Raw genomic sequence first — 25,878 nt, 5'->3', positions numbered from 1 at the left:
CACACTAAAATAGTAACTAGGTAATCAAGCACACATGACATGAAATTCTTCCTAGACTTGATAAATGGAAAATAATGAAGTGGGAGAGGACTAGGAGGGAAAAAGATGAAGAAGAAAAAAATAGCTTGGTATTTTAAAGAAGACAAACGATATATTTTATAATTTTGCCTGTCTTTTACTTAGTGATATTTATTTGAGTGAAGGAAAAACAACCTGTTCAGAAGTATTTCTGAATTAACTGCTGGTGTTTCTTTTCCACTTGGCATCGTATGTGAAACATTTCTTTTTTTTTTTTTTTTATTTTTTTTTTTTTTTTTAATATATGAAATTTACTGTCAAATTGGTTTCCATACAACACCCAGTGCTCATCCCAAAAGGTGCCCTCCTCAATACCCATCACCCACCCTGCCCTCCCTCCCACCCCCCATCAACCCTCAGTTTGTTCTCAGTTTTTAACAGTCTCTAATGCTTTGGCTCTCTCCCACTCTAACCTCTTTTTTTTTTTTTTTTTTTTTTCCTTCCCCTCCCCCATGGGTTTCTGTTAGAAACATTTCTTTTAAAGCATATGCCAACTCTTTTCAAAGGGAGCTTTGTTTCAGATGATCCATTAACTGAGGTATCATTATAGAAATTGGGTCAAAATTCAACGTATAATGCAGAACTCCTTAGTACAGTTTATTTTTCATTTTCCTTTCTCCTCCCCTTCAATGTGTCTTCAAACACATTCTTCCTCTTCTCAGTGCCAGCGTGATTTCAGAAGATTCTGTAACAAGTTCTCAGAGGCCCATTGTGCAGTAACAGAGAATTCTGGCAATGAGCTAGCTGTAGGTTCTGTCCTTGCCTGCTTTCCTGAGTGGAAGGGTGCCCTCATCCCTCACAAATGACAGAGTAGGACAAGTGTGGCCGTGGCCTGCAAACTTGCCAAGCACTAGGAACCCAAGCAAGAACTTGTCATGCCAATCAAACCTGTTGGGTGGATATGTGGGCAGGTGTTGAAGAACTTTTCTGGAAGAAGTATATGCAATCTCATTGTAAAGGGGATAATGGGTGTGGGAAACAACTGGGAATAAAGTTCCCTAGGGTTTACTTGCTTTCCCAGTCACTTACAAAGTGGACCCAGTGTCCCATGTTCTTTTGAATTGTGCTTAGGGAATGTTTTTAGTTAAGCTTTCTCCACCCCCACCCCAATTTCTTTTTGTCTTAGTCGAGGGGATCCAGAAAATAATCATGGACCTTCTAGATGAGTTTAAAGACGAATTCCCTACCATCCTAAGATTATCACGGTCTGATCAGGTAATGTGATTTCATAACTTTGAAAAGGATTACAAAAAGTATATTGAATTTTTAATATCATACCAATTATTTAATGCTTGATTTTGAGATCAGTGCCTGTTGCTTAGGAAAAAATTAATTTTGTCTCAGAAAAACAAATTTCAAATCTTATTGTGTAAGTCTATGGAAAGCAGAGAAATGGTGGACAAGGAAGTCAGATAGATACATAAATCTATCTCCAGACTGGAAATCTGGAACCTTTTTATAGCCACAATTGCAATGCATGTAGTTTGCTACATTTGCTTAAGATTTGCTTAATATAAAATCAGAAACATATCTAGATATATTTTAACTAAAATCTATGGCAATTAAGTCAGTGAAAAAACTGATATGAATTATAGTAATAGAAACATAAATATGGTATGGGTATATGTTTTAATGTGGAAAGAAAATAGTGATACCAATTTAAACAAAGCATATGTGCATATGTTTTGTATAACCTCTGTTCCCAAAAGAATTTGCAACAGATAAAATATTGGGAGTTGGAGAGTGGATAGGTTGAAAAGATATCTGATCAGGAAAAAGTAATATCTTGTAACATAATTTACTTCAAAGTACACAGCTCTTAATGGATAAGTGTATTTTAGTCATCTAGACCACAGTTAGAATAGAATATGTTGTAAAGTTACACAGTACAGTAATAACCTCCTTATCCAGATATCAGAGTTTGGGCAATGTCAAACATAAGGATTATAGCCAAAACCTGGAAATATACCCAAAAAAACTCTCTGAGTAACATAGTAATCCCAAAGTCTATATATTTCATTCCAAAGGAGGGATCTTAGAACCACTTTTAACCATTCATCCAGACCACCAGGCATCAGACATTTACTAAATACTTTCCTATTGGCTGGGACTGGGGACAGGGAATACAGAGATAAAAACAGGATTCTTTCAGTCAATGAGCTTAATCTAGTGGAGTCAATTGGAACTGTAAACAAGTAATTGTCTTTGGAACATGGTAAGAGGTAAATTTATCTTTGAGGAATGAATGGCTCTACCATTCTGAATGGTCAGAGAAGGATTTATGGAAGAAGGATGCTCAAATTGGTCTCAAAGAATGATTATAAATTTTCAAAGTGAAAAAAGGGGTAGGGTAAGTGGATAGGAACAGAGGAAGCAGTGTCACTTAGGTCAAAAAGTATGAAACAGCATAACATGTTCCCAGAATATCAAGTAAATCGGAACCAATGGTATGGGTTTTGGGTGTAGACTTTGGGGAGGGATGATGGTGAAGTGCAGGTATCTGGATACATAGTGGGAAGATGGCACCCAGATGGTGGTCCGCCAGACAGCAAACCAGACTCTATAAATCTGTATCTTAGACTCGGCGTCTAGTTGTTTCCCCCTTTTACACTCCCCTAGTTTTAGTATAAAATCTTTTTAGACAAATCTTTTTGGACATTTTTCTTGAGTATGCTCTGGAATATTACGGTAGGAAATGGGCAGGTGACCATGCTTGGTCTAGAATGTAAAATGATTAAGGCTAGCACACTAGTGGCAATGATTCCTGAGGAAGCCTCAAGGTGAATCCTAGGAAGCCAGAGACTGGTCTGGAAACCCCTTTTGCTGCTTCCACATTGTGATTCTCTCACCATTGCCAACACTAAAGAATGAAAGAAGTTGCAGCTTTCTTCACAACTCCCTTCATCTCTTCCTACCCTCTGACTTACCTCATTATCACTTGAGCCATAAATTTGGTTTAATAGTGAAATAGATTGATACTCTGATCCCAAAGAAAGAACTCTGAGTTCCTATTTCCAAGTCACTAAAGTCATTTATTTATGAGAACTTTACCTCTTTCAGAGAAGAATATAAGCATAGTTACTTTATTTCTCATTTTCAAAACACTTACATTGTACTTTTCCCACCAGTTTACTATGAAGAATGTGTTGCTGAGATTGGCAAGAAACCCAAGTTGTTAGGGGATACTGTACAGATGGAAGTTACTTGTACTTCAACAATAAATTATTCAGAACACAATGCTAATGCTTGGATAACGAAATTATTTTTAAAAGGTCAGATTGTAAATGCTGCAAATTTTATTTTTTTGGGAATGATCCATAGTTCCCAAACATGCTTAAAGGAGTGGTTTTAATAATACTTAGGGGGCTTTAGTTAATTGAGTTGGATTTCATGATTAAATTTAAATTGAGTTTCTAGATTTCATGATTAGTTTTTAAAATCTCTCTTTTTAAAAATTTTATGCATTTATTTATTTAGGAAAAGGCCACCTTGTTGGCCTGAAACAAACAAACAAAATGTCTGGTGGGATTTGTATAGAGGGACATACCGAGAATAATGGTTATTAAATAGTTCTTCATGACTAATGATTTGAAGGAAATTTTCTTCCTGGGGCTGAGAAAATTTAATTTTAGGCTCTTGGCTTGAGGTCATGGCTTCTGAAGTCATGTGTTCTTCAGTAGAACCCATATCCCAGTACCTTCAATATCCACTTCCTTTAGCAAGAAGTAAGTTTTAAAGGTTTACACTTGCCAATTGCAACTGATTTCTTCATGAGGATTTAAAAATATTAAACTTTTACATTTGAACAAGTGAAAACTGTATTCTACAATTAGGGAACTAAAAGTTTTAATTCAGATGAACTTTTACTTGAATGAGAGAAATCTTTTGTGGTAAATAGGGTCAATTTTTGTGGTTTTAATTATTAAAGGTGATTATGTGTTTTATTCTGTAATTATCTTGCATTTAGCCTTATACTATAAAATTGGGAGTAGTAAATAGAACATATTAGAATCCACTTAAATTTTGGATTTTTATAGCTGTTGATGTACTTTTCTGAATTCTCTTGGCTTTTTTTTTTTTTTTTTTTTGAACATGTGGGACAAAACTCTTGGGGCTGCACCTATAATGTCTGGAAATCATTTTTAATGGTGTTGATATTTCTAAATATGATGAGAATAGGAGTGTAACTAAAGTGTTCTATAATTAAGTTGTATTTTTGTTTTTGGTGAGTTGTTATGGCACTGTCATAATTGTGAAAGTTACAGAGCACATTGTACACTGAAAACTTTCAAGGTGATTTCTAATTTAATATTTGGTATATTTATTTCTCTCTATTAATCTATTTTCAGATAGTCTTCATTCATTCATTCATTTCAACAAATATTTAGAGCACTCTATTTTGTGTCAGACACTATTCTAGGTACTGGGGAAAGATCAGTGATCCAAATGGATATAAAACACTGCTGTCATAGAACTTACATCCTAGTCAGGTAGAAAAACAAGAAACAAGTTTATTTATGTTAATGGTATGTATAAGAAGAAGAATAAATATAGTAGAAATATGAAATAGGGGTAGAAAAGGGAAAACAACTGACTGTTAAGTTAGGGTGACCGAGAGGGTCTTAGTGAGAAAATGATTCCTTTTTTTTTTTTTTTGCTTCTTTTTTTTTTAATTGAGAGAGAGAGCATGATCGGGGGGAGGAGCAGAGAAAGAGAGAGAATCTCAAGCACACTCCACACTCAGCACAGAGCCTGATGCAGGGGTCAGTCTCATGACTCTGTGATCGTGACTTGGGCCAAAAATCCAGAGCCAGACACTCAACCAACTGAGCCACCCTGAGATGCCCTGAGAAAGTGATTCTTAAGAAAGACTTGAGGGAAGCCAGGGAGCAGACCTTGGTACCTTTGAAGAATCAAATGGCATAGCTAATGCAAAGTCCCTGAGGTGGGAGTATACCTAACCAGCTCAACAACTAGTGAGGAGGAAAGGAGAGAAAAAGACAATGAGGGTAGAGAGGTAAAAATATGGCAACCTTTGTAGCATTTGTAATTCGGCTTTTACACTGAGCATACTAGGAAGGCACTGAAGCAGCTGAAAAGAAAAGCAAGATAGGATCTAAGTTTTACTTGTATCTCTCTGGCTGAGGTGTTGAGGAGTAGAATGGCAACAGACAAGGAGAGAAGGAGAGAGACCACTGAAGAGGCTCCTTGACTACTCTGGAGAAGAGGTGGTATAAATAGAATGGACTGAGTGCTGGCAGAGGGCATAGTGAGAAGTGGTCAAATTCTAGGACTATTCAGAGAAAGAATTGAATGAGACTTGCTGACAGGCTGGTTTTTTGGATGTGGAGTAGTAAAAAGCTGATGTAATGGAAATCGGAGTTCAGCGTGAAAACTGCTGATGTTAGAGAAATGGGCATGGCTCTAGAAAACAAAAAGAAAAGAAAAAGGGAAAGCAGCATACATTCAAAGAATGGAGGTCAAATAGTGAAATCTGGAGCAGGATTCTCACAACAGTCTGATTAACTGATGCTAGGTTTCTAGTGATAAATGAACATTGCCTGGTGATGGTGGTGAGGGGAGTTGGAATTTCTTTTCATACATTTGGTAATGTACTCTGGTGATGATAATGACAATAAGAATCATCTAAACTTGCACACTTTGCAACCAATTCCAGGATGCTTAGGCCAGGAGTCAAACAAAACAAAACAACCCAGGGAAAAGAAATGAGCACTTCTTAATTTGAGGTCAACATTTACATTTACACACATAGTTTGGGAGGAAAATACATAGCATAGATAGTAGACAAAAGGAAAAGCTGGTAGCTCAACAAAAGGACAAAAACTTTTTATTTTAAAATATTTTACTGGAGCCTTTTTCAACAATTCACTGAATGGGTACCTGGGTGGCTCAGTTGGTTAAGCATCTGACTTCGACTCAGGTCATGATCTCGCGGTTCATGGGTTCGAGTCCCACATCGGGCTCTGTGCTGACAGCTCAGAACCTGAAGCCTGCCTCAGGTTCTCTATCTCCCTCTCTCTCTGCTCCTCCCTGGTTTGTGCTCTGTCTCTGTCTCTCAAAAATGAATAAAAAACGTTAAAAAAATAAAAATTCACTGAAGACTGAATTGGAATCATTACCATAAACTGGTATTTTTTTAAATGTTTATTTATTTATCTTGAGGGGGAGGGGCAAAGAGCAAAAGAGAGAGAGAGAGAGAGAGAGAAAGAGAGAATCTTAAGCAGGCTTCGCAGCGCTGTCAGCACAGAGCCAAATGTAGAGCTCAGTCTCATGAACTGTGAGATCATGATGTAAGCCAAAATCAAGACTCCAATGCTTAACCAACTAAGCCACCCAGGTGCCCCAGTGAGTTTTTTTGTTTTTTTGTTTTTTTGCTTTTTTTAAAAGAGGAACATCTTACTCTGCGTCTAAAGGACTGTAAGTAGCCTCTGTTGTTACCTTCCTATTCTCAGAGTCACAAAAACCCCACTTTATATCCACCCCAGTACCCAGATTTGCTTTCTAATACTATTTTTTTAATGTTTATTTATTTTTGAGAGGCAGAGGGAGATCGAGTGCAAGGGGGAGGGACAGAGAGAGAGGGAGGCATAGAATCCCAAGCAGGCTCCAGGCTCTGAGCTTTCAGCACAGAGCCTGAGGCGGGGCGTGAACTCACGAACCCACGTAAACCCATGTGAACCCACGTGAACCCACGTGAAATCATGACCTGAGCTGAAGTCAGATGCTTATCTGACTGAGCCACCCAGGCACCCTGTGGTTTCTAATACTATTCTTAAAAGCATTAATGGTCTTCTTGGGAACAAGTTGATTGTATGCTTTGTGTCAGGGGAAAATAAAGGGGTCAGAAACATTTTATTGCTGGAGGTAATATTTCTTTCAGAGGTAACTGAAAGTTTTGAAAAAGGAAAGCAATGTAAAAATCATGAAGGGAAGCAAAGTCATCAAATTGTAACTATTTCAGCATTAAAGGGAAACAAAGATGATATTAATTAGGAACTGGTTGAGTCTGTTGGAAAAAGCTCTGAATTTATGACAATACTGAAAGGAGAAATATGCAAAGGGCACTAAAGAATTATTGTAATGTACACTTGAATTTTTTTAAAATACCGTTTATCATAAATGCTGTATTTATAATGATATTCAAATTCAAATGATATGATCCTACAGGAGAATTTTGATTAACAGTTTATCAATTACAAATAGACTTATTTCTCTACAGAGGAAAATTTTAGAAAGGCAATGTTATAAAAGAGGAGAAGTTTGAACAGATCAATCTAGTATAGTGTTTGGGGGAATGAATCAAGATTAGTTAACAGAAATATCCGAATAAAGCCAGTGAATCCAGGCCAACAAGTACAGATCACCAAGACTTTGTAAAGGCACAAAGTACAGAGAGGGAAGCTCCATAATGTTAATGTCTTGCATCTGCAAAAATTAGAGTCCTTAATACACTGAATGACTATTAGATGAAATTTCAGTATAGTGTGCATGTCCCACTGCTGTTTGCCCTGGCATTATGCCTCACTTTATGATTATAAATTATGAGAGAAAACACAGTAAACTGTAATCAGAAGTAAAACTAGACATTCTAGCTGCTCCAACTTAAGGAGGAGTCGGGAAGAAGAATCAACGAAGCAAAGCATAAGATCGCAAGAGAAATTGAATCTGTAATCAGGCTCTGGGCTGATGGCTCGGAGCCTGGAGCCTGTTTCCGATTCTGTGTCTCCCTCTCTCTCTGCCCCTCCCCCATTCATGCTCTGTCTCTCTCTGTCCCAAAAATAAATAAAAAACGTTGAAAAAAAAAAATTTAAAAAAAAAAAAAAAAAAAAAAAAAAAAAAAAAAAAAAAATTGAATCTGTATGTGCAAGAGCTTTGGCTATGGCAGATAATTGTGGTTTCTCTCCCTGGTGTGCTCAAAACCTAGCTATAATATCAAGTGATAGCACCTGTGTGTGATTTTGCTTATTTTACCCACCACCTAATTCCTTTTAAGGGTTTCTCTACCCTAAATTGGCTTGGAATTGCAGCAATTCTAGCAGCCCGCAACTTAGATTGTTTTCTGGACTGTTAGTATTGACTAGAAGGGTTGAGACAGAAGGTAGGCTAATGGGACTTTTTCAGTAAAGTTAACAGATTTTATTTTTTTTTTTTAATTTTTTTTTTCAACATTTTTTATTTATTTTTGGGACAGAGAGAGACAGAGCATGAACGGGGGAGGGGCAGAGAGAGAGGGAGACACAGAATCGGAAACAGGCTCCAGGCTCCGAGCCATCAGCCCAGAGCCTGACGCGGGGCTCGAACTCACGGACCGCGAGATCGTGACCTGGCTGAAGTCGGACGCTTAACCGACTGCGCCACCCAGGCGCCCCAAAGTTAACAGATTTTTAAAAAGTTTTTTAATGTTTATTTTTGAGAGAGAGAGCACGAGTTAGGGACAGACAGAGAGGGGAAGGGACAGACAGGGAAGGAAAGACAATCTGAAGCAGGTTCCAAGCTGTCAGCACAGAGCCCAATGTGGGGCTCATACCCATGAACCTTGAGATCATGACCTGAGCCAAAGTCAGATGCCCAACTGACTGAGCCACCCAGGCACCCCAGTAAAGTTAACAGATTAAACCACAATAAGACACCAGATCTGCAGAAATACATCCCCATTGACAGGCTAGAACAGCTTTTGGTTATCTCCAATGACGAATGCTCAACAGTAAAAGGAGTATTCAACTTTAATGACAAAAACAGCAATAATAAAATTATTTCTTCAGTATAAAAGTTGATGCATTTAAAGTTGATGCACAAAAGTTGATGCATAAAAATGATACATAGTACTTTAGCTCTTCAACAAATGCATGTTGCTCATTGTAGACCAAAAAAAAAAAAAAAAAAAAAAAAAAATCCGTGTAAAAGATGTTTTGTGTTTATATATTTAGACTCAATAAATAGAGGTTCAAATTTCCTTATTTGTGTTATGAACCATTAGTTTCCCCTAAGTCACATACAAAAAAGCCAGAATAGCCCATAAAATTACTTAAAGGAGTAATGGCAACTATACTTGCCTGTTGCCTGGAATGCAGTCTAACCACATTGTAAGTAATTTCTCTGTGGTTCACCTTCTGGTCCAGCAGGGAAAAATCTACATGTCATATGTTTTGCTAATGCCACAATTTTCTTCTGTCAGAATGTTCATGGAAGTTTTTAAGTTTTTACAAGTAAAAGTTCCTTAAGCTCGTTTATTAGTATATAGGATATTTTATTTTCTTACATTGCACAATGCATTATGTATGTATGCATTATCACTTAAGATTTTAAAGTAAACTGGAGAAATATTTGTAACAGTTTTGGATAAGAATTATTGTTTGAATTATTCAAACACTGAATAATATTTGAATAAGAACTGTTTGCTTTTGAAAGTGCCCTTAAAAAAATCAATGCAAAAATAAATAAATGCAGAGAGAAAAATGAAAAATTTAGATCTTTTGGCTAGTAACTTAAATTCTAGATATTTATGCTAAGGCAAAAATCATACATTTATTCAAAGATTTAGGTACGGGGTGGGATGTAATTATCGGACACTGAGTATATGCATAGGACCATGCATAATATACTGTTATGCGGTACTTGGTCTCGGCCTGAAGTAGATTTTAATGATCCGCTGGAGAATCACACATCAGTCACTTTTCAGAGGCTTATTTTCCAGAAAAGAGAACCCATGCGAAACCCATCCAAAATCAGAATGGCTGTTGCTCTAGCGAAGATCAACCGAGGAACATTAATTCAAGGATTAAGCAGCATATCCAGATCTTCCAAATCAGTGGCCAAACTTCTGCAGCCTCAACTTGCTTGTAGACTTTTAGAATTAAGGGACATATCGCATCGTTTGCTGAGGGAGCTTAATGCACAAAAGCATCCTGTATGTAACATGCAGGTGAGTCAATACTGCATGTGCACAAGATATGAAATTGCAAGATCTGAAAAATGAAAATGTAGCACATTTGGTTGTCCTACATGTAAAACATGAATATTTGGATAAGAAATGAATGGTTTGGCCTTTTTCCAATATGGCATATATATTCTGGTTAAAGTAAATCTGAAAGAGGAAGTAATGTTATGTGACTGAAATATATGAAACTGTAAATTTCAAATGGTTCAACCTAAATATTAGCATACAAATTACCACTTATAGCAAACCTAAAACTAATCGTATAACAAGCCTTAAAAATAATTTTGTTCCTTTTTCCTCATAACCTTGCTATGTTTCCAAGAAAGTCTTTGTTTGACTTAACATATTTGAGTACATTCAACTATAAACTCATTTTGATAGACCCATCAACATCCAAATATATTTCAAATTACATGTTCTACATGGTTTTGTTGAGGGTATGTTATATTTCGTTAAGGACAGCAGCTCTTAAAACTTTTTCAGGACCAGTTTCCTTTTTTCTAAACTTTATGGTGTAGAACTCTGGGTTTTTCCATCTGGGCATTATTCAAAGCATTCTAAATGTCTGCTACAAAAGATTTGGAATCCTGCAAGTCTGGTACCTAAACCCCAGAGTGGGTCATTTTGACTCTGTTGTTGAAAGGAGAAAAACTCTCACTCAAACGGAGTTAAGCCAGAAAGATGTATTAGTTTACATAGTTGAACAATCTAGAGTAGATGAGGCTTCAGGATATATATAGGTGCTCAAATGATGCCTTCATCATCATTTCCTGTTTTTCTCTTTTCCCCCATCTCCTGGCTCTGCTTCCTCTGTGTAGACTCCATTCCCAGACTGACTTTTCCCTTCATGGCTACAAGGCGATTTGCAGCTTTCCCAGGACTCCCATCCTTCCAGGTTCAATTAGAGCAGCAAAGAATGAAAGTCCTTGACCCAGCATTCCTGGACAAGTCCTGAGTTTCACTCTTGGAGGTGGGCTTACCTCTAAACCAGGGAAATGGGATGCACTGACTGGCCTAGGACTTGATTGCCTATTTTTTCTCTGCAGTGGAGGTTGGAGCTCCATCCAGATCACATGACCAGAGAATGGGGGAAAGGATGAATCATCAAACAAAATTTGGGCTCTTTTGAAAAGATGAGCGAGCAAATGGATGATGGATTGCTAGAAGCAACACAATATCCATTACATAGGAATCTCTCTTTAATCAAAGATTTTAACATTTTCAGAAATAACTGGATAGTTCAATTATGAATTGCTTGAGATAGCCATTATAAAAAGCTCCCTTATAATACCTGATGTTTGAGAAAGTAAAAAATGCTTTGTGTTTGTTAACTACTGGATTCTCTAAGTATTCCTGTATCTTTAAGTTGTCAGAAAGAAATGTCGCTGAGCTGTATAATTGACATAAGAAGTGTTCTTTGAAGAATATTTCTGTATTTATTATGAAATCACATTTAAAGACACTATCCATTATGTTATTTAATCTTTCTTTTTGCTCCTCTTTGGTAAGTTAGAACTGAAGAAGAATCTGTGATTTTACACTCTTTTGAAACTAACAAATTAGCCTGCCACAGGTATACACACACACACACACACACACGCACACACTGACCGACTGACAGACACACAAGACTCCCTTGAATCAGGGACAGAGATTGTTTATTATCTACTGCAAAAGCAGCAGCCAGAGCAATGTCTTGTGTCATTCCCATACCCCCTCAGTTCCCTCAGGACAATGTGATGAGAGCCACATGATACCTATGCATATAGTGAGTTGCATCACAGGAGAGGAGCCTGAAATTAGGAGACTCAGCTTTTATAGGAGTGTTGGTGGGGCACCTGAGTGGCTCAGTCAATTAGGCGCCCAAATCTTGGTTTTGGGGTTGTGATATCACAGTTGGTGGGTTTGAGCCCCATGCAGAGGCTGCTTGGGATTCTCTGTCTCTCCCTCTCTCTCTGCCCCTCCCATGCTTGCACTTTCTCTCTCTCTCTCAAAATAAATAAATAAACTTAAAAAAAAAAAAAGGATGTTGGTGTATCTGCTCAGCCTTGGGAGGAGGGGTGGGAAGGGAGAGAAAGACAGAGAGGTTTAGGGAGAGAAGCAAATGTCTCCAGAGGGGGAAGTTGAAGGCTCTTGGGAAGTACATTTCTAAATCTCTCCAGAGTAACATATTTTCTCTAGCTTCAAAAACTGTTTCCTATCAAACATGTGCTTTGTTCAGAAAGTCCAATCTGTACAGGAATGAGAGACATCCATGGAAGAATTGTCTCCCAATACTCATGAAGATTCAATGGCAGGAAAATAATCTATCTTTCTAGTTGAATTTGTGTTTCCTTTTATCTAGTCATAAGAACTAAGAAACATCACACATTTGCCTTTTTTCCCTGACACTGAATTTCACAGGTAAATTTAGAGCTTAGTTGTGATAACTTATTCCAAGAAGTGAGAGAAGCAGGATGATGGAGTAAATGACCTGTCCAAGGTCCATATGCTGACTGTGACAGTCTCTTTGACATCATTTCAAAATCAACACCTATGAAATTTCTTCTCCTTTGCTCTTTTTCTAATTGTCTTAGAATATAGCTTTAATTTTTAAAATTCTTACTCATAAAATATTTCAAAACATATAAAAGGTAGTTTATCAGAAGTCCTATCCAAATTTAAATTGGTAGTAATATTTTGCAATGTTACCTTCAGATATCTCCTCTATAAAAAGAAATATAATTAACTATGTCCCAATCCATTCCCCATTTTTTTCTCTACCAAAGGAAATCATTATCCTGAAGTTGATGTGAGCATTTCTATGCATACTTTCATATTTTCGCTACATTTGTACACATCTATTATTCTTCATATATTTAAAATTTATATAAATGATATACTATACTCATCCTTCTGTAACTTTCTTTTTTCACTCAACATTTTTTTCAAACGTTTACTTTGAGAGAGAGAGAGAGAGAGCGTGCATGTGAGCGAGTGGGGGAGGGGCAGAGAGAGGGAGAGAGAGAATACCAAGCAGGCTCTGTGCTGACAGCAGAGGGCTCAATCTCACGAACCATGAGATCATGACCTGAACCAAAATCAAGAGCCAAACACTGAAATAACTGAGCCATTTAGGCACCTGTACTCAACATTTCTGATATGAGTAGCTATGGTTTATTATTTTATTTTGTTTGTGGTATCCCACAACTGTTTTTATTACAAACAGTATTTCAATGAACACTTTTGTAAATGGCTCCTTTTCCATGTGTGTAAGATACTCTCCAAGGGTACATCTAGAAGAGGCATTACTGGGTTATGAGGGATGCACATCTTCAATTGTATTAGCTGTTGTCAAAATGCTTTTCCCTTGTGAATCATAGTGATTCTTGAATCTGAGGATAATTTCTTCAATTCTAGAAAATTCTTAGCTATTGTTTGTTCAAATATTGCCTCTTTCTCATTTTCTCTAATCTCTTATTCTGGAATATCTATTCAATATACCTTGGACATTTTCATTTTATTCTTTATGTCTATTTACCTTCCTCATGTTTTCCTTTCACTTACCTCTTTTTCATACCTCCTGGGCAATATACTCACACACTTACCGCTCCACCTTTTCGTTCCTAGCACAGGGAATCTTTCTTTAAAAAAAAAATGTTTATTTTTTTGAGATAGAGAGAGAGACAGAGAGGGAGAAAGAACATGAGGGGGAGGGGCAGAGAGAGAGGGAGAGAGAATCCCTAGCAGGCTCTGCACCACCAGCACAGAGCCTGATGCGGGGCTCCATCCCATGAACCATGAGATCATGACTCGAACCAAAATCAAGTCAGATGCTAAACAAACTGAGCCACCCAGGCACTCCAGGAATCAATCTTTCTTTCTTCTTTCTTTCTTTCTTTCTTTCTTTCTTTCTTTCTTTCTTTCTTTCCCTCCCTTCCTCCCTTCCTTCCTTATTTTTTTTCTTTTCTTTTTTTTTTTTCCAAACACAGTCTTGTATTACATTTTGGAGTTTGATTTTATATAAAATTTCTAGGTATGTGGGGGAGGGGGGGGAGTTCCACATTAGCTCAGTCTGCCGTACTACTAGAACCAGATATCCTTCAGCTTTGCTTAGTATCTTTTTTTATGAGTTTTAATAGAAGACCGTTAAATTTCTTTCTGGAAGTAAGTGAATTATTATTCTACTTTTTCCATTTATTCAACACATATTTATTGAAAATCGACATGTAAGATCACTAGTTTAGATACTAGGATTCATAGATGTCTTGCTTTTGCCCTATATGGACTGTGGGGATGATAGGCAAATAAGCAGTGTCAGTGGAGTGTAGTAAGTGCATAATCAGAGAGTGCAAAGTGTACTCTGGAAGCGGCAACAAGGAGCATGTAATTCCAAAGAGTAGTTGGTGCAGGCTTTCGAGAAGATAATACCAGATCTTGAGGGAGGAGATATTAACCAAGTGAAGAACTAGGAGAATTATTCCCAGAAGTGAACATCATATAGTAAGATGCTAAGGTGAGAGAGAACATGACTTATTTAGGAAAGGTAAGAAGTTCCACATAGCAAGAGTGAGACAAGTGGGAACAGCCTTCGGTCAGAGATTCCAGGGTCCTCGAGGGTTAGGAATGAGGAATAAGCTATACTTCAATAATATGTATTAGTTAGGGTGGAGAATCAGAATTGCCACTGAGAGGAAATTAAGTTGTAACAAGCAAGAAAACAACATATCTCAAATATAAAAGTCTCAGTGAGGAGGGAATAGAAGTATGAATAGTGAAGACAATGGCCTAGAGAGTGAAAGTAACAACAGAGTAACGCAAGAAGTGTGATGGAGGTCAATGGATTGGTCTGTGAATGGAGTATATCCATGGTGTCAGTGTACCAGAGAGATAAGTGGCATAGTACGAGTGAGTTACACCAGCCCTGGTATATACATTGCTTGGTTGTCTTTCCATAGTGACAGAGTTTAGCTTACCCAGAGTGGATTCCAGCATGAATTCCTTCAAGGATTGCCAGGCTGCCTGTGTCAAGGTAGAACTTCCTGGTGTGCAGAGAAGTAAAAGGAGTGAAATCTGGAATTGCTATGCAAGGGGATATGCTTGTTGATGCATGGAGGACATCATTTTATGTAGGAAGATAAGCAGACTAGATAATCTGAAAGTGTGTGTTAAAGATCCTCTTTATATGCTCTGTTTTGTCACTGATCTGAGGATAATTAATGATAGAAAGATATTTTTGTACATAGAGCACCTTAAATGGTTCTACCAATACTCTTGTTGGATATTATGTAGCTGGGAATGCCAGTCAGATTACTCCTTCAAGAACACATAGTAGAGAAGCATTTTTTCATTAGGACACTGACTATGACTAGGATAGTATTTCAGCCTTCTGATGTGGTCTGGGATGAAGCATACAGTAATAGTCTCCTCAAGATAATTAGAGCATGAATGTTGTTACAGGAGCTCCCTTGACTTTCTGGTTCTGTGCTCAGACCTAGAGTAAGTCTTATATATGTTAACATATTCAAAGATATTGAGCCCAATATGAACTATCCAAAGACCCAATTGATGCAAATGACCTGAAGAGATCCCCATGGCTTTTGTAACATGAGCACATAGTTCGAGTCTGCCTTCTCCAGCTGGCCATCTTGTTGAAAGAGACTTCCTTTGCACCTGTCTTTATGGGTGGGGTGTTGCGTCAAGTTGCTCCTCAAATCCTTCCAGGTTATGCAGGGTTGAGATTATAGCAAGATATCTGCTAGTCCTAAAAGGGCCTCTGGAATGGAAAACTCTGGTTAGATATTTCTTGGTAGTTTTCAACATCCCTAGCATCAGTACTTATGGAATGGTGCATCTGCTTAGCCTTGTAAACTGTCTGGATGAGTAAAACTTGCAGCTGCTTTAGGCTGCAGTGACCTAGATAATCAGCTTCAATAACCAGCCAAGACACGTCAGCTCCCAGACATAGTTGTTGACTTTGGCAGGGCAGTGCAGGGCCACAGGACCAGGAGCTCTTCCTATGATAGAATCTTCCTTATAGTGGCATTAAGAGATGAAGTGTAGGCACTGTGAAGTGGTGTAGGCAAGATACGGGCAAAGGGGAAGAAAACCCGCGGCATCTAAAATGCCTGTGATATATGTGGATCCAAGTGAACTTGTGTTCCCTTTTTCAGAATGAAGATCAGACACTTTTCTAAGTATAGTCTTTTCCTCATCCCCAACCCTTCAAGGTAGACTTCAGTTTGGGGGTTAAATTCAAACTTCACATATTTTGTGTAAGAAATATGTGTGAACCTCAAAAATATCAAGAATCTCTACAGGTCTTCAGTGGGCCTATGGGGTAGTCTTGGGTGGTATAATTCAAGACCTGAGGAGAAAGGACAATTCCTAGAAAGTAGACTACTTAGAATCTTGAAGACATACTTCTCCAGAAGTTGGGACATTTGAGCTTTAATAGGACTATGTGAGTAAGATCTTATTCAAAAACAATGTTACAGAGGATATTAATACTGGGTAAACAAAGTCAAATAGCTTTTTTTACTGTGCACTGCTAGGAGCCTTCCCCGTGCTCATGAATACTGTGTTTTACTCAAGCAAAGACATGGTCATGTAGCTTTTCCAAACTTTTTTTCTGGACCTATTAACCAGTCAGTGCTTCTTGCAACACTTAACCTGTGAATCATGGAGTTCAAGTTTCCCCCCATTACCCCCTGGATATCCTTCTTCAAGGTGGTTTTGAGCAACATAAACTAAGTTGGGCCTGGTGATTCTTTATCCTTCAGGTCATCTAAGTGGATCTTTATTATTTTCTAAACTATTTACTGTTTGTTTTTTTGTGATTTATCTCAGTATGACTGAAAATAAGATAATCACAGATACTCCTTTAATGAGATGAGGCAAAGTTATGTGGCAAAATTTCATTAAACATCGAAATGTTTTACTGTTGAAATATCCATGTATCTGATATGTTAGTATGACCATATAACCTATCCACATATCTTATATATCCAAATATCTTACACACTCATATTAACATTAATATTAAAAGTTCAAACAAATATATGGCCATAATACTGATATCAAGATGCTTTCAAATTTGCAAATAAAACTAATATAATAAGTTAGGATAAATTTTTTTAAATGGCTGAGGGAATCTAAATAAAACCTTTGATATAGAAAGGACTCCTGTTTATTTGTTTTATCATACGCTATTCCTGCTTAGAACAAGCCAAAAAGGAAACAGCATGGTTTATATATGAAAAACATGTATTGGAAGTGGATCATAAAATTGAAAAATGGCTACCTGCCAGTAGCCACATAAATTTTGGAGGAAATGTATTTTCCACAGGAATGATTTGTTACGGGAATAGCAAGTATTTATCAAAAGCATTAAAATGATGAAAAACTAACTCTTAAGCAATATACAGATTCATCATTCAGAAGCATAACGTATATCAGATATAGAATCTATTTTGAAACTTTGAAAAGTAATCAGTTTTAGTTACTTTAGGTGAAGGACAAAAATCTGGAAAAAAATAGAAATGGTAATTTCTCATGCATGCAGATGCCACTTTTACTTTTATTGTATATGGCCTGCGAATTATTGAATATGGACCCCCGCTGTACTCATGAATCTTTTACTCTGCCAGGAGGCATTTTGTTGGAGCGTATCTGTTTTCTTTCCTAACATCAGCTCTCTACTTGTATGTTTGTCTCCCTGTAGCCTAATGGTGGGATTCAAAGGCACACTATCAATTTGATTCTTCTAGCAAGAGGGAAAGAGCAGCAGCTGCTTTGTTTCCTGGAAACTCTTTCCAGAAGCCAGGAACTCTGGGAAGTTTTCCAGACTGACTTACGGAGTGTGGGCTAAAACTCCCCCTACCTGTCTCTGTATTTAGGAGTTAGTATGGGCCTGGAAAACAAGGAAGGAGAAGGAACTCCTCCCCACCACCCCCACCTCCATCTCTCAACTAGTAGGCTAGAGCGTGTTCTTGGCGTCAGCATTCCATAAATCACTTAAGGGAGAGAGGAAGGTAAATTGTGATGGGCAGTTTTGTTCTTCATTCCGCAGTGGTAGCAGTAAGCGAATACTGAAGATACTACAAGCACTTAGATAGAACACAGTGCCATACAAATGTTTGTTCAACAAAGTGGTATTACGCATCCTTCAGAAGCACCTTTTAAAAGGCTATAATATGCCATTAAGTGGATACACTTTATTTTACCTAACCGTCCTGCTATCAATTGTTCCAGTTTTTCAATGTTTTAAATAACATACACATACATGCTGTTCTTTCTAGTTTGTATGCATTTTTACTGTGTATTTACACGATTTTATTAGCTACAGCCTGTACCTTTGGGAGTTATTGAAGCCACTGAGTGTCTTGGCACTTACCTCAGAGGAGCATGGCTAACTGCCACTACACTGCTGAATGGGAAAGGAATGTTTTTCCTAATGTCCTCATTTCATATCCTACTCAAGGCAGCAGAGGTGACCTAGAAGAGAGTACAGTTCCCTTAAACTAAATATATTCTGTTATGTTTGAGGCAGGGACAGCTACCACCTGAAGCTAGAAACATCTGAGAGACAAATTCGTTATTGGTGTAAACCTTCTCTGTTTCAAAATGCATGCTGGATGTGAGCACAGAGCATTCCCTGAAGCTTAATGTTCATCTAAGGTTAATGCTGGCCTTCAGCAGTCTCATGATTAACATTTCCAAGCAGGTCATTAATCTGCAGGAAATCCTTAGTATTTCGATTGCTGCTTGCTTAATGAAGAGGTGAATAATTTAGTAAAGGATGATTACATGAATTTGAACAAAGAAAAGACTGTTTTTCTAACAACATGCACAGTGGCACCCTCTAGTGAGCACACTTGTTAAATGTAAAAAAGTTAAAGTAATTTAGATTTTGGAAATGCAAGGTTTTTTATAGATCTTTCATAGGTTTTTATAGATCTGTCATAGCAAAAGAAAGTACCTTTTTGTAAAAAAAAAAAAAACAGAGAAAAATAAACCAAAATATTTTCAGAATGTGAAAAAAATCCAGATAGATCCAGTAGATAACTTTTTTTGGAAAGAAATATTGAAATTCTCATTTTACAATAACATGGTAAAATTTAACATTGTAACATTGAAAACTTTTATTATAATAAGAAAACTCTTCTGTTTTTGCAGGTCAGAAGGGGTTCTTTGTTCGAAATCATTTCTTTTCCAGCAAAGACTGCTTTAACTAGCATCATGTATGCTTCATATGCAGCACTAATTTATTTGGTGAGTTAAGAAAATTATTACAATCTAGATGTAAATATACTTATTTCATGTATGTTAAAGATATAGATATATATTATAAATTCATAAACCAAGGTACTATTCTCTTGTTACACAATTTTACATTAAAAATTTACTCTTCTAAAATAAAATTACTTTTCTGAGGTAAAGTCAGCCCATTTCTGACCCAAGTCAATTCACCAAAAACTAATTTGCTTAAATAACTAAAATTATTTTTATAATGTTTATTATGATTTGTTCAAAATGTTTTGGTTTTACTTTCACTTAGCTATGGTTGTTTTGTTTCAGCCATTGTGCCATGGTTGGCTAAAGTTCAGCATTCCATCAATTAGGTCCATGATATGGGGAATACAAATATTAGTGTATTTTGAATTACAAGTGCTGTAATTCAAAAGTGTTCATTACAAAGTGTGACAAAAGTATAAAGGGTTTTATAAATTATAAGGGGTTATTTTGTTTTAATCATTGTCATTTATACTTACCTTTAAATTTTTTTTTTAAAAAAGTATAACACACAAAGAAAACTACACAGCTTGATGAATTCTCACAAAAGCTATTAATCTACCTACCACACACACGTTGAGAAACAAAATGTAATCATCATTCTAGAAGCTTCTTTCTTGTTCCCCTCACAAATCCCTTGCCTCTTATATAAAAGTAACCATTATTTTGACTTCTAACACTAAATACAGTTTTCTGTAAATTGTATATAAATGAAATAATATACTATATATTCTTTTATATTTGTCCTTTTTTGCTTAATATTATCATTATGAGATTTATTGTGTATAGTAGTAGTTTGTTGATTTTCATTGCTGTGTATTATTCCATTTGTTGAAATATATATATATGTGTGTATATACATAGAACATATATGTATTCAATATATGTGCCACTATCCATTTTGTGGTTTGAATTGAATATTATATAAATATAATATTATTATAATAATATAATATGATGTATTTTATATAATATATGAATTTAATATTACATAGCATTATAATATAATATATAACAATATATATTATAACTATAATATATAGTTTATATTATATAAACGTAACATTATATTTATATATTACATAAATATATTAATAATATAAATATATAATTATAATATGTTACATAATATATACTATTATTATATATTTTATATTACTTGTAGTTTTGGCCATTGTGAATATGGTTTCTATGAATATTCTTGTACATATGTTTTGGTAAAATTACTGGACCACCAGAATATGCACATGTTCATGTCTAGCAGATACTGCCAAACAGTCGGTATTGTCAGTCTTTTCCATTTTAGCGATTCTTGTGGATATGTAGTATTATCACATTGTGGCTTTAGTTTGCATTTCCTTGATCGTTAATGAGATTGAGTTCATTTTTATGCACTAAGTGGACATTTGGATATCCTCTTTTGTGAATTTCTGTTAAAGTCTTCTATTTTTCTATTCTATCTTTTTATTATTGATTTGTACTTTAAAAATATATTCTAGGAATAAACCCTCTTTTGGTTATTTCTTTTATTCAATGACTTCCTTTTCACTCTTTTAGCAGTGTCTTTAAAACAGAAGTTTTTAATTTTAATGTAGTTCAAGGTATTAATCTTTTCTTTATGTTAAGTGCTTTTTATGTCTTAATTAGGGAATCTTGACCTATACCCAAAGTCATGAAACTATTCCTCCTGATATATTCTAGGAACTTTGTTATTTTACCTTTCACTTTCAGATTTATAATCCATCTGGAATTGGTATCAGGTAAGGAACAAATTTTTCCTTCATGGGTATCCAACTGATCCAACTCAATTTATTGGGGGGGGTGGGTACTTTTCCTATTGCCCCAGAATACTTCTTTTGTCATATATCAAGTGTCCTTATATATGCAGGTCTGTTTATAGACTCTCTGTTCTATTCAGTTGATCTATTTTTCTATTCTTAGATTCAATATTGTATTATTTACAAGAGCTTTATAAGTCTTGATAACTAGTAGAATAAGTCCTCCCTTCAATCCTTGTACATGGTCTATCCCTCTATTTGCTTAGGTCTTCTTTAATTTCTCAATAATTCTTATGGGTTTTTTTTGTTGTTCAAGATCTTATATATTTTTGTTAATATTTTTTATCAGATTGAAACACACAATACTAAAGATTCAGTTTTTCCCATAATCTATAGATTCATTGTGGTCCCAATTTAAATATCAGCAGGTGTGTAAGTTGACTATTTTATTCTAAAATTTAGAGGGGAATGAAAAAGGTCAAGAAGAGCCAAGACATCATCGAAAAAAAAAAGTAAAAGGACTTTTAAACATATTCATAGTTTTTTTAAAAATAACTGAACTTATAAATATTTTACAAGCATTTAAAACTTTTGAGAAATGTTCAATATCTTAAATGTGAATCATGCAAAAATGACATCCAACTGAGCTAGAATGCAAAAATGCTGCAAAAAATGGGTGGAATGAAATAGATATGGTAAAACTAAAACAAATTAGACTAACACCAAAATTAAACTCTAATTTCTCAAAGGCTTTTGAAATCATCCCACATGACTTGTCATGCTACAAATTTTCTAAGTAGGTAAAAGAAACAGTATTTTGGGGGACCTGATGATTGATCATGTAGCCAACCCAACGTCTAGGAGAGGTCAGGGCTGGAGTTATGATTTTGAAATCAAATAACATGCATGTTGGAAGTTAATGCCCTGTGTATGGAACCACAGTGGAAAAAGTGAAAAGTCTGTAAGTGGAAAGTCAAAAGAAATGTGAAAAATAGCAACATTTACGGTGAGCTAAGAGCAAATCTGCGAAGGAGACAAAAAAGGAATAATCAGAAAAGTAGGAAGAGAATCAGGAGAAAAAGTGTCAAGGAAATAGAGACTCAGGAAGTTGTGAGCAGTTAGGTGTCAAATATAAACAGAAAAAGTCAAGTAAAATAAAGTTGTGAAAAGTGTCTAGATCTAGTACAAAAGATGTTGGAGCCAACCATCTTGAGAACTATTTCAGTGATGCGACAGGATAAGGAGGACAGGAATAAGCTGGTTTCAGAGTGAAGAGGAGATGGTACAATGGAAGCCATGAATAGAGACTCTGGTTTGATCAAGAAAAACCAGCATATATAGCAATCAAGAGGGAAACAGGGTGCCAGGGGTTTTTAATGTTTAATTTTAAGATGGAAGATACTGGAGCACATTCTAAGTTGCAGGGGAAGAGCCAGTCAAGAACGAGAGGCTGAAAAGGCAGGGGATTATTAATAGAGAACAGGTAGGCTATAGGTTAAAAAGAAACATAGATACTGATCTTGATCAAGACCCTTCATTTTTGGAGACTGGGGTAGAAGTGGTTATAATGGGCACAGATAAAATTTTGTAGGTGAGGGAAGAAGAAATACATCAAATAGGACAGGGCTTCCTAATCTTCTTTCACAGCATGGCATACATAGAAAATGATCACATATGGGGATAAATGAATGAAGCTGTTTGCAGCTGAAAGTGACGGACCTCAAAATTTTATAGGTCTTGGTTGGGATATACTTGTATGCATGTAACAAAAAATAGCTACCAGGGCCTTCATCAATGAAGACATTTAAATATCTCAGTTAATTAGAAGTCTAGAGTTAGGTGGTTCCCAGGTTTGTACAGTGGATCTACAATGTCATCATGAACCCAGGGCCTTTGCATTTTTCTCTTCTGCTACCTTGTTTGTTGTTTTTGATCCTTAGGTTTGTCACCTCATGGTCAGGCATCCTATCTACATCATTGTCCAAATTAGGAGGAAAAGATGAAGAGCCTTCCTTTTTATATAGGAGAAAAACTTCCAAAAATCCCTCCTGACCTTCCCCCAGCAGACATATTTTATTTTATTTTTTGGCTAGAACAGGGTCAGGTGACTACATACTAACTACAGGAAAGTGAAGGAAAGCATCAGTGGGATGCAGGCCAAGAGAGGAGGAGGCAGGAGGTCAGGAAAAACTTGTCAATCTAAGGCCCTTGATCTTTTCTCCGTTACCCTCTTTAGGAAAATCTTCAAAGTGCTTATTGCCTGTTATGTCAGCTTTAGGCATCACTTTGGTAAAATAAGCTGGTTAGGTATTCTCATATTTGTGGATTTCATTATTCTTGTTACTTGTCTTAAACACTAGGCATCATCATCTTCATTAGTAAACTTACAGAATAAGTTTACTGGATATAGTTCTTAGTGGTTCTCGATTTTCAAAGTTATATTTCTCTATGTGTTTTGTTTTGACACTCTTAAAGTACTGAATGGCATTTTTTTTTTTTTTTTGGAGGGAAAATGGATCGTGTGTTTGTTTAGAAATCATTGCTCCACTGGGTTACTAAATTCTTTCTAAAATGTTAATGCCCTTCCAATTGTACACATAGGTATAAGCAAAGTCTAGGGGGAAAAATTAAAAACAAAAACCTACTTTGAGATATTAACATGTTTGGTGACAAATTTCATCTCCCAGAAAATGTTTCATTTAATTCAGGAGAATAAAAGAGCTTAATTAAATCAGGGAGTAAAGATGTAAGACAACTAATGAATTGAAGGGAAAAGAGGGAAAGCTTGTCTTTACTGAAGTATACCAGGCTTTAATTTTCTTTCTAGCTTATGATGTAATATATTTAGAACAAGGAAGCAATCTCTAGATGTTTATCATGTGCCAGGAAAGGAAGCGCTTCTTTATTAGAATTAAGTAGATTAATGGCTTTATGTTAAATATTTTATTGGATTTGTTACTGGAAAGTTCAGTAGCTTAAGAAGAAACTTTACTTTTCAACACATTTTTTTATTATTAGACAGTCTGTGTTAATGCTGTGCTGGAGAAGGTAAAGAAAATTTTCCAAGAAGAAGAATCCATAAGGCAAAACAGAAAGGAGAGTGAAAATCTTAGAAAAGCCTTTTCAGAGCCTGTGCTTTCTGAACCTACGTTTGATGAAGGTGAAATCAAAGCAAAACCTTACAGGTCATTACCGGAGAAACCAGACAGTATTTCGGACTGCCCCAAACTTCTTGCCAATAAGTTGAGTAACAAGATCCAGGTTTTACATTCTGTGTTTGACCAATGCACTGAAATGAATGAATGAGCAAATCTGAACATAAATATCACTGAGTGGAGCTTAAGAGCTATCTATCTAATCACATTTCAACTGACAAAACTAAGAAACTAGTTTTCATATACTGAATGCTCTGCTTTAGAAAAGGGGTAGAGAACTACTAAAATGTCATTCTCAAGTACTTATATAGTGGAGAAAATAAAATGAATCTTGATGTAGAATATATGTATGACTATGATTTTAAAGTTAATTTATATATTTTCAGAGAGAGAGAGAGAGAGCGAGCAAGCACGTGCACATGCATGAATAAGGGGCAGAGAGGGAGAGAATCCCAAGCAGGCTGCATGCTGTCAACGCAGAGCCTGACATAGGGCTCAAACTTATGAGATGTGAGATCATGACCTGAACCAAAATCAAGAGTCAGATGCTTAACCGACTGAGCCACCCAGGTGCCCCATATGATATTTTTTAATGAACAAGAAAGCGTACCCTTTGGAGGGTTAGACTTTATGCTATGGTTTATAACATGGGTATATTTATAATGCATTTATGTTTTTATTACTGATTTGTTTAAAGTATCTTTCCAATTACAGTTGCCCCTTGAACATGGGTTTTAACTATGCAAACCTACTTATATGCAGATCTTTTTAAATAAATACATTATAGTACTGTAAATGTATATTCTCTTCCTTATGATTTTAATATTTTCTCTAGCTTACTTTAAGAATACAGTGTATGATACATAGAATATTCAAAGAGTGTGTTAGTTGACTGTTTATGTAATCAGTCAGGCTTCTGGTTAACAGTAGACTATTAGTAGTTAAGTTTTGGGGAGTCCAAAGGTTTATGTAGAATTTTGACTGTGAGGGGGATGGTACCCCCATCCCCTGCATTGTTCAAGGATCAACTGTATTTATCTGGAGGGAAAACACACTCTGTATCAAAATGCTACATTACTTTTTCAGAGATAATAAGGGGATTTTTTTTTTTTGTATATACAGGCTGCATAGTTTGAAACTGCCTGTTATCAATCCTTTTATAAGTCATCTGTAGGAGTTGTAAGTCACGTATAATAAATTTATAAAACACAATATTGTTTCAAAATCTTACAGAAGATTTCTGTATGTAAGGATAGAATATGATATTTTTTATTTCCAGATTTAGAGGAACAAATTTAGAACCAGAAATCAAGTTAATGTTACTCATTGTTGCCACTGGCTTCTGAGAGAGAATGCTTCTGTAACTGGTCCTGCAAATGAGGGCCACTGTTTTGCCTGCAGAAGGTACTTAGGTTTCTTTCATGTGTTTTAAATTCTGGACACATGTTAAGACCTGACTGGTCATTGGAGGATCAGCACCTGATATAACAGGCGAAGATGTACCCATCCAGTGATGGTACATACATTTCCTGTACCTGGTAAATAGCTACTGCCATGAACAATATTTACAAAAAGTCCAGCCCTGGCTTTTTAGTAGTCTGAGAAATGAGTAACAAGTGTTATATTACTTCATGTT

General features: G+C 36.1%; 1 protein-coding gene across 2 annotated transcripts; it reads left to right on the top strand.

Moving 5' to 3' along the window:
- Nucleotides 1-823: 823 nt before the first annotated feature.
- Nucleotides 824-24,588, top strand: SPATA9 (spermatogenesis associated 9). Of its 2 annotated transcripts, none has more exons than XM_042943998.1 (5): nucleotides 824-989; nucleotides 1,205-1,293; nucleotides 9,794-10,021; nucleotides 19,193-19,288; nucleotides 24,106-24,588. In XM_042943998.1, exons 1-5 carry the CDS (start codon nucleotides 980-982, stop codon nucleotides 24,391-24,393), a joined length of 711 nt encoding a protein of 236 aa, XP_042799932.1. In that variant the 5' UTR covers nucleotides 824-979; the 3' UTR covers nucleotides 24,394-24,588. The 2 variants fall into 2 exon arrangements, with proteins under 2 accessions (XP_042799932.1, XP_042799926.1); XM_042943992.1 differs by having other exon boundaries at nucleotides 824-1,014.
- Nucleotides 24,589-25,878: the final 1,290 nt, after the last annotated feature.

The sequence above is a fragment of the Panthera leo genome, chromosome A1 (genome assembly GCF_018350215.1).
Source record: "Panthera leo isolate Ple1 chromosome A1, P.leo_Ple1_pat1.1, whole genome shotgun sequence".
Classification (NCBI taxonomy): domain Eukaryota; kingdom Metazoa; phylum Chordata; class Mammalia; order Carnivora; family Felidae; genus Panthera; species Panthera leo.
This window is presented reverse-complemented; position numbering and strand designations above follow the sequence as displayed.

What these genes read in the sequence shown, in the direction of transcription:
- SPATA9 (XM_042943992.1), top strand. Translation starts at nt 954, where the DNA reads ATGCCAATCAAACCTGTTGGGTGGATATGTGGGCAGGTGTTGAAGAAC. An exon ending in GATTATCACGGTCTGATCAG is followed by an intron (nt 1,294 to 9,793) that starts GTAATGTGATTT and finishes CTTATTTTCCAG; the next exon opens with AAAAGAGAACCCATGCGAAA. An exon ending in ATCCTGTATGTAACATGCAG is followed by an intron (nt 10,022 to 19,192) that starts GTGAGTCAATAC and finishes CTGTTTTTGCAG; the next exon opens with GTCAGAAGGGGTTCTTTGTT.